A 14,722-nucleotide genomic window follows, 5' to 3' on the forward strand; every position below is an offset into this window, starting at 1 on the left:
TGGCTGCAGTTTATTACATACAGTAACACCCTATCCTATCCCAAAAGCCTTTCATCTGAAAATCTGGCACCCATAGATTACCCAAAACTACCCACACACAAAAAGCAATGTGATGAGAAAATCAGGACAGCACAATATGCTTCCAATCCTGGGGCAATAGGAGAGGTTTTCCATCCAGTTGCCCTTGTAACGTTCTAACTGCACATCTGGGGAGTAGCAAAGCATTCCTGCCCAAGCCCTCTCAATCCAGCATCAAGAAGCAAAAAACGATCAGGAAAGGGAGAACACAATGAGGAAGACGGGGCTAGTGCCGTCCCATCCCTGTCCCAGGCAGCTCTCATCCCACCTGACACCAGGGAAACCTCTCAGGGCTTTGGCCAGCACCATCAGGAACACGAGTGACTCAGATCAGACAAGTTCCCTTTCTTTCCTTCGCATTATTCCCTCTACACTATAGCAAGCATCGGGGTGGATAGCAAAAAAGCCATCCAACTCATTGTGTGATTAAGCACAAAATAAATACCTACAACCATCATCAGCTTCCGTGCCTATTAAGAAAATTGTATCAAGTGTAATCTGTACTTGCATCTGAAAACGAATGGTAAGTTGTAGCATGCAAGGAAATGAGTCAGTAGGAAACTAAACACAACTTACTATTTTCTCAACATAAAAAGCCACAGGCAGGATTAATCCTTTTGTGCATATCTAAAGGTGATTCTCAGATCACCTACACAAAGAGCTGGTTCTCTGTTTTGCCATGTTATTGCAGCCCTCTTTAATGATTCATGACGGAGAGCTTCAAAGAGCTCCAAGCCATGACAACAGTCCCAGATTCAACCTACTCATTCTCATCTCAGCAAAAAATCCTTCTTGGTGAATAATTTAGGTCTATGAAGAGCGCTGCCTTAAAACTATTCCCAAGAGAAGGAGCAGCGTCTAGAATTTAATCTGTTCATGGAAATAAAAATAAAAAGAAAAAAAATCAAAAGAAAGCTGCGACTGCAACAACAATACAAGCCTTATTTTGCAGAATTCATCCATTGTGAAACTCCGCAGAAGGGAAAACAGCTGTTTTCCCTGAAATATGTTTCATGTTTCCAGAAACAAAAGATGAAATCCAAAGCTTTGACTTTCAACTTACGATAGACAAACATATGCAAGGATGACACAACTACTGTTCAGGGCTACTGAGGAAAGAAAAAGGCTACTTAGAGCTAAAGGTGAAATTACACATTTGACCATAGCCCGTAGCACATCCTCTGCTGAGTAGGGACGGCACCGCGGGAGCGGGCTTGCGACACCCTCCCAAAATCTGAGGCAATTCTCCCCTCACTTCAAGCTTGGGATTGAGTTTTGTATTTGCTCCGTTGCAAGGGCTGAGGGCCCGTGTGCTGCAGGAGGCTCACACCACCTCTCCCATGTAACACATCACATCTGGTGCTCAATGCAAAATGGTTACAACACCAAAAAAGGCATAAAATAATGAAGTGCAGCACCCAGAGGAAAAAAGCTCCATACAACATACACTGCATCTGTGCACCTCCACCTTAATGCTGAATTTTCTAGTGAGCATTTAAGCCTAATTCCTCTCCTAAATTCCTGGCATGATATGCAGGGATTATGTCACGTCACTTCAAATGCTTAATCTTTCTCCTCGACGGGCTGATTGGGATATTCTTATACATCAAACTCAGATGAGCCATTCACATCAGCTTGCTTCAACAGCAATAAGTAGCTTCAGTTTCGTGGCTGTTTTACAAAGATTTCTCATGATGGCTGGCACCTTCAACTTCCTCATACAAAACGCCAGGACATTTTGGAGGACAGTTAATCCAAATCATAGCTCACGCTGCACTTGAAATAAATAGCATAACCAAAACCAGCAATACCAAAATATTTCTAATAATGGTAACAATTATAATAGTGTATCTTCTGGTCCCTGGGATGCAGAGAAATATCTAAGAGACTCTCTCTCTGTGGTGGCTTGGGATGTTGCGCAAACCTGCAGCCAGAGGAAAAGCCTCACCTGAGGACAGGTCAGGGCATGGACCCCATCCAAATCTTGTTTTGGCATAGAGACGCAAAATGCCTTACCTTGGCAGACCCAATGGCTTCTCTGGAACCCTCCCATTTTCACACCAACACTATTTTGGGGGTAAGCCTCTCTGCTCCCCTCGAAGGGCAACATGTGTTTGGGGGTTGTCACCATCTCTTAAAGTGCAAATGTTTTGCTCCAGCTAAGCTACATGCCTTGCTCAGCTTGAAACATTTCTGCTTCCAGGTGGTCAAAAATGATGAAGATTCCACTTCAAATGATAATCTCATTGCTAAAACTCATCTTTCTTACTTTAGGAGGAGACAACCCCTCATCCCTGCCCTCTGTGCTGCAAACCACTCTCCTGGGGGTGACAAATCACCAGGTCTTACCCTCAGAGGCAAAGCCAGGCTTCACCCTTGGTGTGCCAGGGAGCTTTAAGCTGGGGCAGAGACTTGAAAAGAATAGTTAATGAGATGAAATGACAGACCTTTTGCCAGTGACAATGCCCCTCTAATTAGCCAGAGAAAGCAGGTGATACGCTATGTGCACAGGTATGGTTGTGCTCCCCTGGGGATGGGCACAGCTCTCTGAGCACATCCCATCTGCAGAGCTGAGGACCACAGCCAGACCTGGATGACTACGCCTGGTCTGGAAACACTCCTTTTGTGGGGAGCAAAACCCAAGCCCTGATTAATTATGATGCAGTCGCATGGCTTTGTGAGGGCTGAAATGGACGCTTCGAGCAGCGCTCACCCACAGCTCACCCCTCCCCAGCCACGTGAAACACCGGCTGCTTGCCAAAACACGTTTGCTGAGGTTTAGCAGATCTGCTGGAGATACCGCAGGCTCACAAAGCACCCGTGTATGCTGAGCAGCTCAGCGTATGCTTGGACAAAGGAAATGTATCTGGATTATCGGGGGGGGGGGGGGGCAGACTGTGGTGAATTCCATATATGTTTCCTTTCCCTCAAATCCTTTGTTAAAACTTCTTCCTCTTCTGTGGTCATCATTTTGAGATACAGCAGGTGTCAGAGACAGCTGTACATGGCCACCAAAATCTGTCACACCAGGCAAGAGACACCTTTGAGCTCTCAGAAGTAATTACTATCAAAGCCAGCGCTTGGCATAAAGACACCAAACTGCTCGGGCACATAGTGAGCAGTTACCATATTTACACACACCCCTCAAATACATCCATTTCTACGTGTAAAATGGCACTAAAGCAGCACTTCGCCTATTCAACAGCTAATAGGCTTGGCTCTTGCAACATGAGCAAGAGTCATACAAGAAGAAGGGATTCGTTTTTGGAAAGCTCAAGAATTTCCTTCAATTTTTCTCCAGCCCGTACACAAGTTTCCTGGTTTGGGGGAAGTTCAAATTGCCGTCAGCTAAAGCTTCACCCAAATTTTTATTAGCAGAGAGGGAGGGAAAACAGCTTTGCCTTCCCACAGTTCCCCCTGAGACTGCTCTGGCACACGGCAGAGGAGGCTACAAGGAGGGAATTACCCCAAGCAACAGCAGGGCAGGATTACAGCCCTGGATGGGATGTGGATTTGTTTAAGCCAACTCTCACCAGTGCTCAGTGAGCATCCTCACCACCCAACCAATAGTGACTCTGAAATGAGCCTTTTGCACTCTCCTGCAGGTTTGTGGGGTTTTTTTCCTTCCTCGCGTAAGGAATTGGATAATGACAATTTATTTCAAAGGTTTGAACTGAGATCTGCCATACCTCATACCATTTTTTTTATCACCAAGCTGTGCTGTAGAAAAAAACCCTTTTTTCAGCCCTGTTGACATTTAGTAATGCACACCCCTAGCAGGGTGCAACGAGAACCTCAGGAGCTGGTTTGCAGCTGTGCAGCACAAATGCCCAAAGACCAACAAAAACCACCACACCCCCCCTCCTGACCCATCGCACCAGTAGCAGCCACACCAGCTCTGCCCAGGAACTGGTCTTTCACCCCAGAAGCCCCCTGCCACGTCAGCCAGCCCCCCCCCCCCCCCCCCCCCAGCCGTGTCCCCAACGTGCCGCCCACCCCTGCTCCCCCATCCCATGCAGGGCAGCAGAGGCAGGCTGTTCTCGGCGTGTCGGCACGTCTCGCATGAAACCCAGGGCCAGGAACAAGGCAGCTGCCTGCGCGCAACGTGCAGGCTGTGTGTGGTAGGGCTGTACTCGCTGCCTGCCAACACCCGGGCCGGGAACACAGCGGGATGGCCGCTGCCAGTGGGAGCCGGCAGGAACGAAGCCATGTGGGAAACTTAAAATGCAAGCGGAGCCGGGAGTGCGTGGCGTGTCCTTCCCAAGCGCTGCCGGCACCGGAGGGTGGCTGGGTTCGGTCGGTTTTAATAACGCCGATGGGTGCGCGAGTGGGGAGCGGGGGCCGGTATGCTGGGGGGGTGAGATGAAGCGGGGCTCGGCAGAGGCATTGATCTGCAATGTGTTTTGAATACAGTCCTGCAAAGGAGATTAGAGACACAACCCTGATCTTCACCCATTTCACTTAGGCAAAAATCTGGAATCTGGGTTTTAAAGATGCTATTTTCGCTGCTGCTGAAATCGGGAACGGGCTCAGCCAGGGAGAGGGAACACGTATTACACCCGCAGAGTCCCTGCGTGTTGCTGCCCTGTTCTTCACGAAGCAGGACGTTGCCAGAGCGCTCATTAAAGCAACCCAAATTGATCTTATTTCCTGAAAGCATTCCACATGCCAAACCCACCCAACAATGCACTTAGAAATATTCCGCCGCCCCCCCCCCCCTTAATTCGCAAAGATTTACTTTAGGTTTAGAAGCCTTTTAAAGCTAGAAAATTAATATTAAAGCAATAGGTGACACCCCTTCCTAGGCGACACTTCTCCAAATCTTATTTCCGAGGTGCCTGGGAATTTCTGCGGAGAGTGGGCTTCCCTGGAGCGCTGGCAGGCGGGAGTGGGGGGGGGGGTGTCCCACCTAGCAGCCCCATTCACAGATACCCCTCCAGCAACCACCCTCCCGGTGAGGGGTGTCCCAGCGGGCAGGGGCAGCCCCCCACCGCAGCGCTCCCGCCCCCGGGATGCAGGGGGCGGCGGGGGATGGATTCCCCCCCCGGGGGGGCAGCGGCCGCGGGGTGCCGGTCCCCTCCCTCCCCGGCGGGGCTGAGGAAGCGGAGGGAGCCGCGGAGTTGCTCTGCATATTAATGAGCCGGGAGCCAGGGCAGCGGGAGCGGTTTTAAAGGAGGACGAGGGGCAGCAGGCGGCAGAGCGCAGGCAGCGGCAGGCAGCGCCCGCACCGCCGGGAGCCGCTCGCTGCTGTCCGCCCCCCGCCACATCCCGCCCCGGGGACGGGGGCACCGGGGGACCAGCCCAAGGGGCACGCACATTTAAACCCCCGGCGTCTCTTTAGGTACCTGCTGTCTCGCCATGAAGCTCCTGACAGCAGCTTTGCTTCTGCTCTTCATCGCCATGTGCTTAGCCAGCGCGGAAGGTAAATTGGTTTATTCTGCTTATTCCCATGTAAACCTCTTTCCCAGGGGGGTGTTTTCCCAGGAATTCGTGTTTGCCTCTTGATAGCCCTGAGCTGCGTTTGGCTGTCCCCTGCATGTTGGGAAAGAGGGATGTATGGAAGCTGCGGGTCAGGTAGCTGCGAGTTAAGGGTGGAAGCAGAGATAAAACACAGGCAACAAAGTTGTGTCTTCACTGGCAGGCACCCCAGCCCGCCGTGTGGGAGGTCATGCCATGTTCTCTGTTATTCAGGAATAGAGCTCAAATATCTCCTTCGAAACCGAGGGTGGGTTTTGCAGGGCAAATATTACAGAGTTGGATGTGATGCGGTAGCACAAATATGACCGAGCGTGCCCGTGTGCATTCCCTGCCGTGCAGAAACACGGTGGTTTAGAAAACGCTCAGCTTTTGTCTGGCTGCGAATGCACCACAGCACCCGTGCGAGGAGAAACGACAAAGTCCTACAAAGTCCAAGAGAGATGTGAGCGAACGTGAAAGTAGCCAAGGTGTGCACTCACTTGCTCAGGTTAAAGCCAATTCTGACTCTTTCATTTCCTTTTGTTGAATACAATTACATTTAATCACAGCAGGTGCACTTTAAAAAAAATCTCTCATATTTACAAAGCCTCAGAACATATATAGTGCTCTCAGCCATTTTTCCCAGAGAGTCAACTAGCTTTTCCTGTGACATAGCAAAGAAAGTATTGCTCTTTTGAAGTTCAACAGCAGTAACAAAATTCAGCTTTTCCCACCAAGGCTTGAAAGACCCCACTGAAGTTTGTGCGCACACAGGCTGGTGGGGAAGGGACACTTGGTATGCAGGCAGCTTTGCAGACACATCAGAAAATGCTTTCTCTTGTAGGCGTAAAGTGCAAATGTTCGAGAAAAGGTCCTAAAATAAGATTCTCTAATGTACGGAAGCTGGAAATAAAACCGAGGTACCCGTTTTGTGTGGAAGAGATGATTATGTAAGTTTTCCTTCATTTATTGCTTTGTTTCCCTATCAGCTAAACTGCTTTACCTTATACTGCAAGTTCCTGCTTTGTTCTTTGTTTTCCTCATGCCCTGGCATGCTAATTTCTGGGAATAGTCATTTGCTGTATTGGATGCAATAAAATGTGCAATTCTGACCAAAAACCCAGCTATCATTTTTCGACACTATTTTTTTCTGCTCAAGGAAATATTTACAGAACAGGTAGTGATAAAAGGACAATTGTTAGTTCAAATTAAGACAGGGACAAATCCTACTCAGAACTGCCTGATGTAAAATCCAGAACTATTTACTGAAGTTATTCTGAGCATGCAGGATAAGAAAATAAGTAGAGTTTGGTCCACAGTGGTGGTTTCTGCAAGGAAGAGTGTTCCCAACCAGAGTCAGATTTTCCCCTGCGTTGTACCAGAGCCATCCCCTTGCATTTAGTGGGATTACCTAGCATGTAAGAAAGCGCTTTCCTCCCAGTTTCCCTGCAAGCCGTGAAATTTCAAAGTGATGTAGTCACTAACCGAATGCAGGCAGGTACAGGAATTTTTGACATCTCTGATGACTGGCTCAGAAGGAGAGAGTTTTTGTGATTTTAAATATAAGTGATTGCGGGGGGGGTGGGGGGGTGTATCTGTCCTTGTTTGGATATCTTAAGATTCCCCCCAACAAAGCACTGGTCAGCTAGCACGTGGGGCTGGGTAAGGACCAGAAGAGCAGATTAGCCAAGAAGACCGTGCCAAGCCCCTCTGCCACCTAAGAGGGGAAAAAGGGTCCCAAGAGCAGCCACAACCCCAAAACACCAAGGACTGATTTACTCCAGTGCTTGTGCTCCTTCATTGAGCACTTGCCATTTGCTTTTCTTAGAAAGGTGCTTTAACAGCAGGATCCGAGTCCTGCCCTGCCAAACAGCATACCACCTCCAGCGTTCTGTAATGCCCATGGGGCCAAATGCTGCCCATCCGACTGGCACAAACAAGGAGATACCACATGAGCCTGATCCTGCCCACACAGAAATGGCTCGCCAGACTTGGTGGAGGGTGTATGGAGGAGGAATGGAAAGCTGCGCTCCCTTAGGCTTCCTCCAGGTTTACACTGGCATCACTGTGAGCAATACTTAGCTCAGGGAGCATCAGACCCACCTCTTTGAAACCCAAATCCACTGACGGTGACCTGAACAGAAAAATGCTTGTAGAGCATCACTGCCTGAATCAGTTCCTTGCAGCTTTACTTTGTTTGCTTTGACCTTTCCATAGTAAAGCAATGGTGTAGAGGAGCACTAACTCTTCGCATCGCGCTCCAGGCATTTGCCCGAAAGCAGCTGGTGGCCGGGGGTTATAAAATAAATCTCATTAATGCAACATTTCACTTCCAATCAGAAAGTCGGGAAAGATTGAATGCTGTGCAGGAGTGGTTCCTTCCCCAGCTGGATAGCTATGCAGTGCCGAGCAATGCTATTGAAGCTCGGAGGGCTGCCCTGCGCTTGCAGCGGCTGCAGGGACGGATCTGTCCCATCACTCTCCTGTCACTGCTGCTGCCCACGGAGCAGTCAGGGTTAACCCACTGCCATCCCAGCTAACCGCCTGCAGTCTGAAGCCAGCATTGAAAGCAAACTGAAATTAATATTCAGAGAACCAATTGATCCAAGAGCCTCTGGACAAGGCACAGAAGAGCTAAATTCCTGCAACTGTGTTTTTGTTGCTGCAGTGATCATCTAAAATGAGTTGTTAAAGCTGGGTCCCTTCCTGCCCTCCTGAAAAGCTCTTGTATCTTTTCATATAGCAGAAATGGGATAGAAATTATGTTTGGCAGAGAAGCAGCAAGTATGGGGGTGCGGTTTAGGAAGGAATTTGTCTTTGGCGATAATCTCCCCCCCCCCCCCCCCCCAGCAGAGCTGTGATACAGAGTAAGAGACAGCTAAACAGAGTCCTCAGTCTAGTCAAAACCTATCAAGATTCACGGTACATCTAGCAGTAATTGTGTGTGTATCTGTCTCCCAGAATGAGGAAAAGCAGCGGAAAATAGCAGGGAGGTTTAGCTCTGCCTGCCTGAAAGGATCCAACCCCCCTCCACGTATTGTCACATCCCAAGGAGGGGGGTTGTGTCAGGGCGAGAACAGCTGATGGGAAACAGGCACTGCGAGGAACCTTTCCCAAGGGACAGCCGAGGATGGCAGTCCCTGCACTGGCCTGGGGTGAAAGGATGAGAGCCAGCATCCTTGTGCCCCTGGGGACAGGGTGTTCGTGGGCAGAGGTGCAGCCCCACCACCCCTGCAGACAAGAAGCATGGGGGCACAAGGTGCTGGAGGTTACAAACTGATCCAGGGTGCTCATTGCAGCCATGGAGTCATGAAGATACTGGGGAGGATTTTGGCACAGACAACCATGGGTGAAGGCTCCAGCCACGAAGCCCTGGACAGCTAAGGGACAGCTCAGCACACACATCCCCCTGGAACCAGCTCATGTCTCTGATCCTACTGGCAGGATCTCACTGGATGTGTAAGTTCTGGTGCTTGAGCCCCTTCTCCATCCCTCAACCTCTACTTGCAGCCCATCCAGACAATTCCTTACTTGGGGTATGAGCTCCTACAGTGCCTCTTCTTAGGCATGTCCCCTCAAATCAGCCAGACCAGCATCCCCAAGAGCAGAGCCAGGTCATGCCCAAAAAATGCCACCCAGCCCTGTGCCCACAGCATCAGGGCTGTGCAGGAACCACAGAGGACCTTGAAGCTGCCTTGGGAATATTTCCTCTGCTGTCCAGCCTCCAGCATTAAAGCAGAAAACCTTCATGTGATGCCAAAGCAACACACCTCAGCCTGAGACAAGACCCACTTCACCTCAGAGGCAAACCATGCATCCTCTCCTCCTCGGACTGCAGGCTCTTCTAAATGCAGAATTGTCCGTGTCTGCTTCTGGTGCAAATGCAGGGCTTGCTGCTTTTCAGAGGCTCTCGTGCTCCTGCCCTGCAATTCAGCTTGTCTATCACTTTCTGGAAATACCCTCTATGGTCTGACAGAAGAGAAACCCAAGCCAAGGTCTGGCATCAGCCAGTGCAGACAGCATTGCTGAGGAGGTGGCTGCTGGATGGAGAAACTTTGCACTGGCATCAGGTCCCTTAAAAACTTGCATACCTTCTGCCTTCGGTGAAGGTTTGTTTTCACTCCCATTCAAAGCTACAGGAAAACTCCCCTCACCGCGCACGTACTGATCTCCAGAGGGATTGCTGAGAACACCCTTGGAACACAAGATAGTCCATAGATTTTAGTGGTTACCTTTCCCTTTCTGATGCTTGTGGCCACAGAGGCTCTTTGAGACCTTCCACCACTGTCTCACACACTGGGGGAAAGGGCCACATCCTCCCAGAAAACCACCTGAAAATTACACCTTATCTTTTTGTGACTTTAGCTTACACCTGATACAGGTGGAGCAGAAAGGGGAGCAGTGAAGAAAGTCAATCAAATGGAAAGAACTGTTAGAACACCTCTTATAACCTTGAAATGGGAAATGTGGTGACACCCTTAGCTAAGATCATGCAGGCAACATGCAGCGTTTCACTTTGTCAGGCACATCCCCACTGCAAAGGGTGGGTGAGCTGGGAAAGTTTTTTGGTTTTTTTTTTTTAATTCAAGGCACTTTCTTGTGTTAGAAAACAAACAGCTCCATTCTGAACCAGCCTTAAAAAAAGCCCATCAGTAGGTACAGGTATTTCTGGATTTCTGGTGTCATTTTACTCCTGTCTCTAGCAGCATTTAAATAATTCCATTATAGTATTTTACATAAATCAAAAAAACTGTGTTTCCCTGTTAAGGATGTTTTTTCCAGAAAACTAATAATTCCAGTATAAACCGTGGTTGGTTGTTTTGGGTTCTTTTAAATAGCAAAATTAATTACCAAAACAGAAAACTCTTTGATTTTGAGCTCTGAGAAGTGATGCCAGGCGTGGTGTTTCTGGAAAGCCATTCTCCTTGGGAAGCAGCTCTTGTGTCACCTTGGTTGTGGCAGACCAACCACTGATGGCTGCACTAAGCCCTCTGGGAGGAAACCTAAAGCAATGAGAAATCTTTTGCCATGTTGTGCCTCCCAGCACACTTTGTCCTGACAATAAGGGGACACTGATCCGCTGCTGCTGGCCAGGAGAGTGGGATCAGAGGAGGCTGAAGCCCCCAGGACTGCATGCTGGGGCTCAGAGCTCATCTGTTGGGCACACAGGTACTCTGCCATGTGCAAGTATTTAAAAAATTGTGGACTAAAAAAAAATCAGAAAAAAAAGTAAAAAATTATCAATGAAACAAGTCTGATCTTTTCTTTTTGATGCAATATTCTGGAGTGCAAGGAAACCATCTCCTCACGCAAAGACCTTGTGGTTGCCAGAATGAGCCCTAATTAAATCAGCTATTAAGCTCAAAAGACAATATTTAACAGACAGGCAGAGCAAATCCTCTGATTAAAAACAGCTGGTAAGTCTTCATCTGGTACAACCTAGTATAACAGTAGACAATATTGCACTGCACTGATTGATAACAGCTGAAGATCTGCTCCGATATTATTGCAATAAACTCAAGTAACTACCATAAAACACAGAGCACGATAAGCCTCCCACTGCCCACCTGGGTGAGAGCCCCCCCGGGCGATTTTGGCATCTCCCTGGAGGAGCAGCAGAGGACAGGTGTCTCCCACCACCCCTGTAACCTGTGCCCACTTGCCTTGCAGCGTGACTCTGTGGACGCGGGTGAGGGGCGAGCAGCAGCACTGCTTAAACCCCAAACGCCAAAACACAGTGAGGCTGCTGAAGTGGTACCGAGTATGGAAAGAGAAAGGCAGGTAAGTATGAAGCTGCTGAACGGGTGAAGGGGAAAAATTTTAGCGGCAGGTTGAGCAGTTAGCAGCATTCAGACACAGGGAGGCCAGGAAAACGTGCACATACACCACAAAGGCTCTATCCAGCAGGGAGGATGTATTTCATTACCAAAATTACAGTGATAAATGGATGTTCTTGATGTTATTTCTTTCCTGCCACATGCAGTCCTCACTTCTATTTTAGGGTTAGGCTGTTCTGACTATAAATAGTAATTATTTTCTGTTAAACTATTCATCAGCTGATGTTCTCAGTTATTTACATACACTCACCTCCCTTCTATGGGTAAAAAGCTGAGAAGAAAAGCTATAAATCACTTTCACACGGTCACAAGGAAAGCAGTCAGCAGAGCTGGGGAGAGAATGCCCTGTCACACACTTTAATCACACCACCTCAAAATCATCAATATCTGATGACGCAAATATTTGCCAGTTTTAACTAGCATATCATTCACAGAAAAAAACAGTAACTTGCTGCTAGGTCTCTGCTACCTTCTCCCTTGGAAAAAGGATTTTTCTTTATTAATTTTTGGTTTTTGCAAGCCATCATAGATAGAAGAGACACAGCAAAAAACATGCATTCCTGATGGCTGATGGCCAGTAATGATGTCCCTTATCTGTAATTAGGGGCAGCTGCCCAACTCCCACCACCTCTCCAGCCATGGCCAGGAAAGAGCCTCCACACGCAGTACAGTCCCACCAAACCCCGATTCTCCTCAACCAATGGGGAATTTGCTCTCCAAAATTGAGCTCAAATGAAGCCAGCGAGCCTCATCTCCCAGCAGGTTCCAGGGTACCAGCAAGCTCCAGCATAGCCACGCGGCGCCCGGTGGCACCCGCGATGCGAGTGGCGGTGGGTGCCGAGACCCCCGGCCGTCTGCCATGGCTCCCTGCCAGCTCCCGCAGCTGCTTCATAACCAGAGCACGTGGGGAAACCCTGACCACTGCAAAACCACATATTTACACTCTTCCACTGCTTGGGTTTTTTTCAAGGCCATTATTAAAATGACAAAGGATGCTCAGCCCCAGGCTTGTGCTTTCAGGAAACACGAAGGGCTCCCCTGAGCAGGCAGAGTGGAGGGATGCACTAAGCAAGGCTGAGGGTCAGGGTCCTGCCTGCAGATAACAGTGCTGCCTGCAGTCCCCACCACAGCCCATAATAAGGGTCACTCAAGGCTTCCTCAAAGTGCAACCAGGGGAGGGAGGCTGCCCCTGCTGCCAGGGAGAGGAGGAAGGACGGTGAGAGCAGCATCCCCATGGCTTTGCTGCCAGCCTGGGGTGTGTAGAAGGGATGCAGCGTAACCCCTGGGGTTTTACCTTCGCTTCCACGCCCCGCTGCAACATGCCACCCCTGCATCGCACCCAGCAGGTCCCTGACACCGCTGCCCTGCTTGCCCAGTTAGCCAAGTCACACTGCAGCTACCGCAGCATCAAGTCAATACTGCAGACAAAGAGCCTGAATTAAACCCAGTCGTCATAATAAATAGTCAGCACCAGCTGTCCCAAAACCCCTGTGCTGCTCCCCAGGAAAAGTCAAGGCTACACAGTACAAACATGAACCTCTTCCACAAAATAGCATTGCCCCTGGTTTTCCCCATGCCATAGAAGACAGCTTGCACAACTAAGAGTTTCCAGCAGATAAGCCTGCCAAGCAGTCTTTTTAGGACATCGCTAGAAAAACAACATAGGGTGTAATATTATTCCAAACGTAACAGATACTGTGAATTTATTATCTACGTCCAGCTTGTGATATACTTCAACATTTGTATACAAGAGGGATTTTACAATGGTTAAAGCATATTAGCAGATGTGGATTTCTCCATCTCATGCATCCTGACAATTGTGGCAGAGCCTGTTCCTCCCCACACACCTGCAAGATGCAGCCGTGCCAAAGTCCAGCCCTTGTCACACATGCTTCATGGAGAGCAATCTGGTGGCTGCTGAAATCAATAACTTACTTTCCAATTTACTTAAGCAGAGACAAAAAAAAAATCTGGTTTCTAGGGTTTTTTTGTTGGTTTTGGTTGGGTGTTTGGGTTTTTTGTGGGATTTTTATTATTTTTATATTATTAGGAAGAGAGTTGTTTCAGTAGTGATTTAAACACCTTGCTCTTGGCTTTCCTTCTGTTTAGGGTTTATGAAGAATAAGAGGAAGCAGCATGAGGAATGGAGAGGACTCCCTTGGCTGGTGAAGGACCAGGCTCCGCAGAAGATTATTTCTCTCACAGACATAAACCACAAATTCTATATTATTATAAAGCACTTTTTACCAAGGGTCAGTTTTTACATTTTATAGCCGTCTGCAAAAGGCTTCCAGATTTCACAAGCATCTGTTGCACTTCAGATTTCATACCCGCCTGCTCTGTACCAAGTCTCATGCTTTTCATTTTAAAGAGGTTGGTTTGGGGTTTGTTGTTTTTTTATTGTTACTCATTCATACTTCACTATGATTGCAATCGAGCTTTATAAGCTCATTAGACAAACAGTAATGCTTGTAAAGGTGTTCTACAGCCATGTCCCTCACCCTTTCGCAGTGGGAAAACTTTGGTGCTGTGGTTGTTTGTCATGTTTGCAGCCCCTACCTTAGTCTGGCAAAGTGGGGACCAAAGATAAGTTTGCTGGGGAAGATGCCACTGCACCATCGTGGCTGTAGCTGCAGAAGTGAGGTCCCTCAGCACATCGTCAGATGAGCGTGAACATCACTTGTGTACCTCTTCTTTAACGGACTTGAGGTCTTGCTGCAAGGTGAAGCGTACCATATCTCCCATTTAACATCTCATGTGTTAGAAAGCATTTCTAGGTCATTTTTATTACTAAGAAAATGTTTATTTTTTTCTCCACCTGAAGCTCTTACAGAAAGTTTGTGGCTTCAGTATTGAGACATTTTAAGCTTCAAGACTATTGTGTATGATTTCCTAGATTTGTAGCAACAAAAAAGCCTTTAAAAAGGTACCTTTTTATGAAAAATACGCTAGGGCAAACAAATACCTATATATGTTTTAGTCACAATACCACATATTCATTATTTTGAATGTAATACTTCGATGTTAAGCAGTGCATTCCTCTTTTTAAAATAACAAAACTACCTTTTCATTTGTAAATATACTATAGGAAGTCTCCCTATATTATCTTGCTGTATAATGTACTGTATTGCTAAATTATCATATGCTATTTAAATGTTTGAAATATTTAGAAGGTTGCATGCAGATTTCATATTTCTTTCTAAGACAAATGAAAAAAGTAATAAAAAATATATTTAAAAAACCTGAAAATTCCTTTTACATTTCCTTAGGTCATCAGGGAACTCCAGCCTCTTCTAATAACACTTTTGGGGGGATGAATGGATGAATTGGTTTGGGGAAAAACAATGAAT

General features: G+C 47.7%; 1 protein-coding gene across 1 annotated transcript; it reads left to right on the forward strand.

Annotated features, from left to right (window-relative positions):
* The first annotated feature begins 5,221 nt into the window (after positions 1-5,221).
* Positions 5,222-14,621, forward strand: CXCL14 (C-X-C motif chemokine ligand 14). The gene is made up of 4 exons (XM_080398529.1): positions 5,222-5,500; positions 6,380-6,485; positions 11,206-11,316; positions 13,482-14,621. The coding sequence occupies exons 1-4, from the start codon at positions 5,437-5,439 to the stop codon at positions 13,495-13,497; spliced, it is 297 nt and encodes a 98-aa protein (XP_080254655.1). The 5' UTR covers positions 5,222-5,436; the 3' UTR covers positions 13,498-14,621.
* Positions 14,622-14,722: the final 101 nt, after the last annotated feature.

The sequence above is a fragment of the Falco punctatus genome (genome assembly GCF_963210335.1).
Source record: "Falco punctatus genome assembly, chromosome: 8".
NCBI lineage: Eukaryota > Metazoa > Chordata > Aves > Falconiformes > Falconidae > Falco > Falco punctatus.

Excerpts from the sequence above, each read along its gene's own strand:
- CXCL14 (XM_080398529.1), top strand. The coding sequence starts at position 5,437 with ATGAAGCTCCTGACAGCAGCTTTGCTTCTGCTCTTCATCGCCATGTGC. Across the intron at positions 5,501-6,379 it reads GTGCTTAGCCAGCGCGGAAG|GCGTAAAGTGCAAATGTTCG; the intron begins GTAAATTGGTTT and ends TTTCTCTTGTAG. Across the intron at positions 6,486-11,205 it reads TGTGTGGAAGAGATGATTAT|CGTGACTCTGTGGACGCGGG; the intron begins GTAAGTTTTCCT and ends CTTGCCTTGCAG.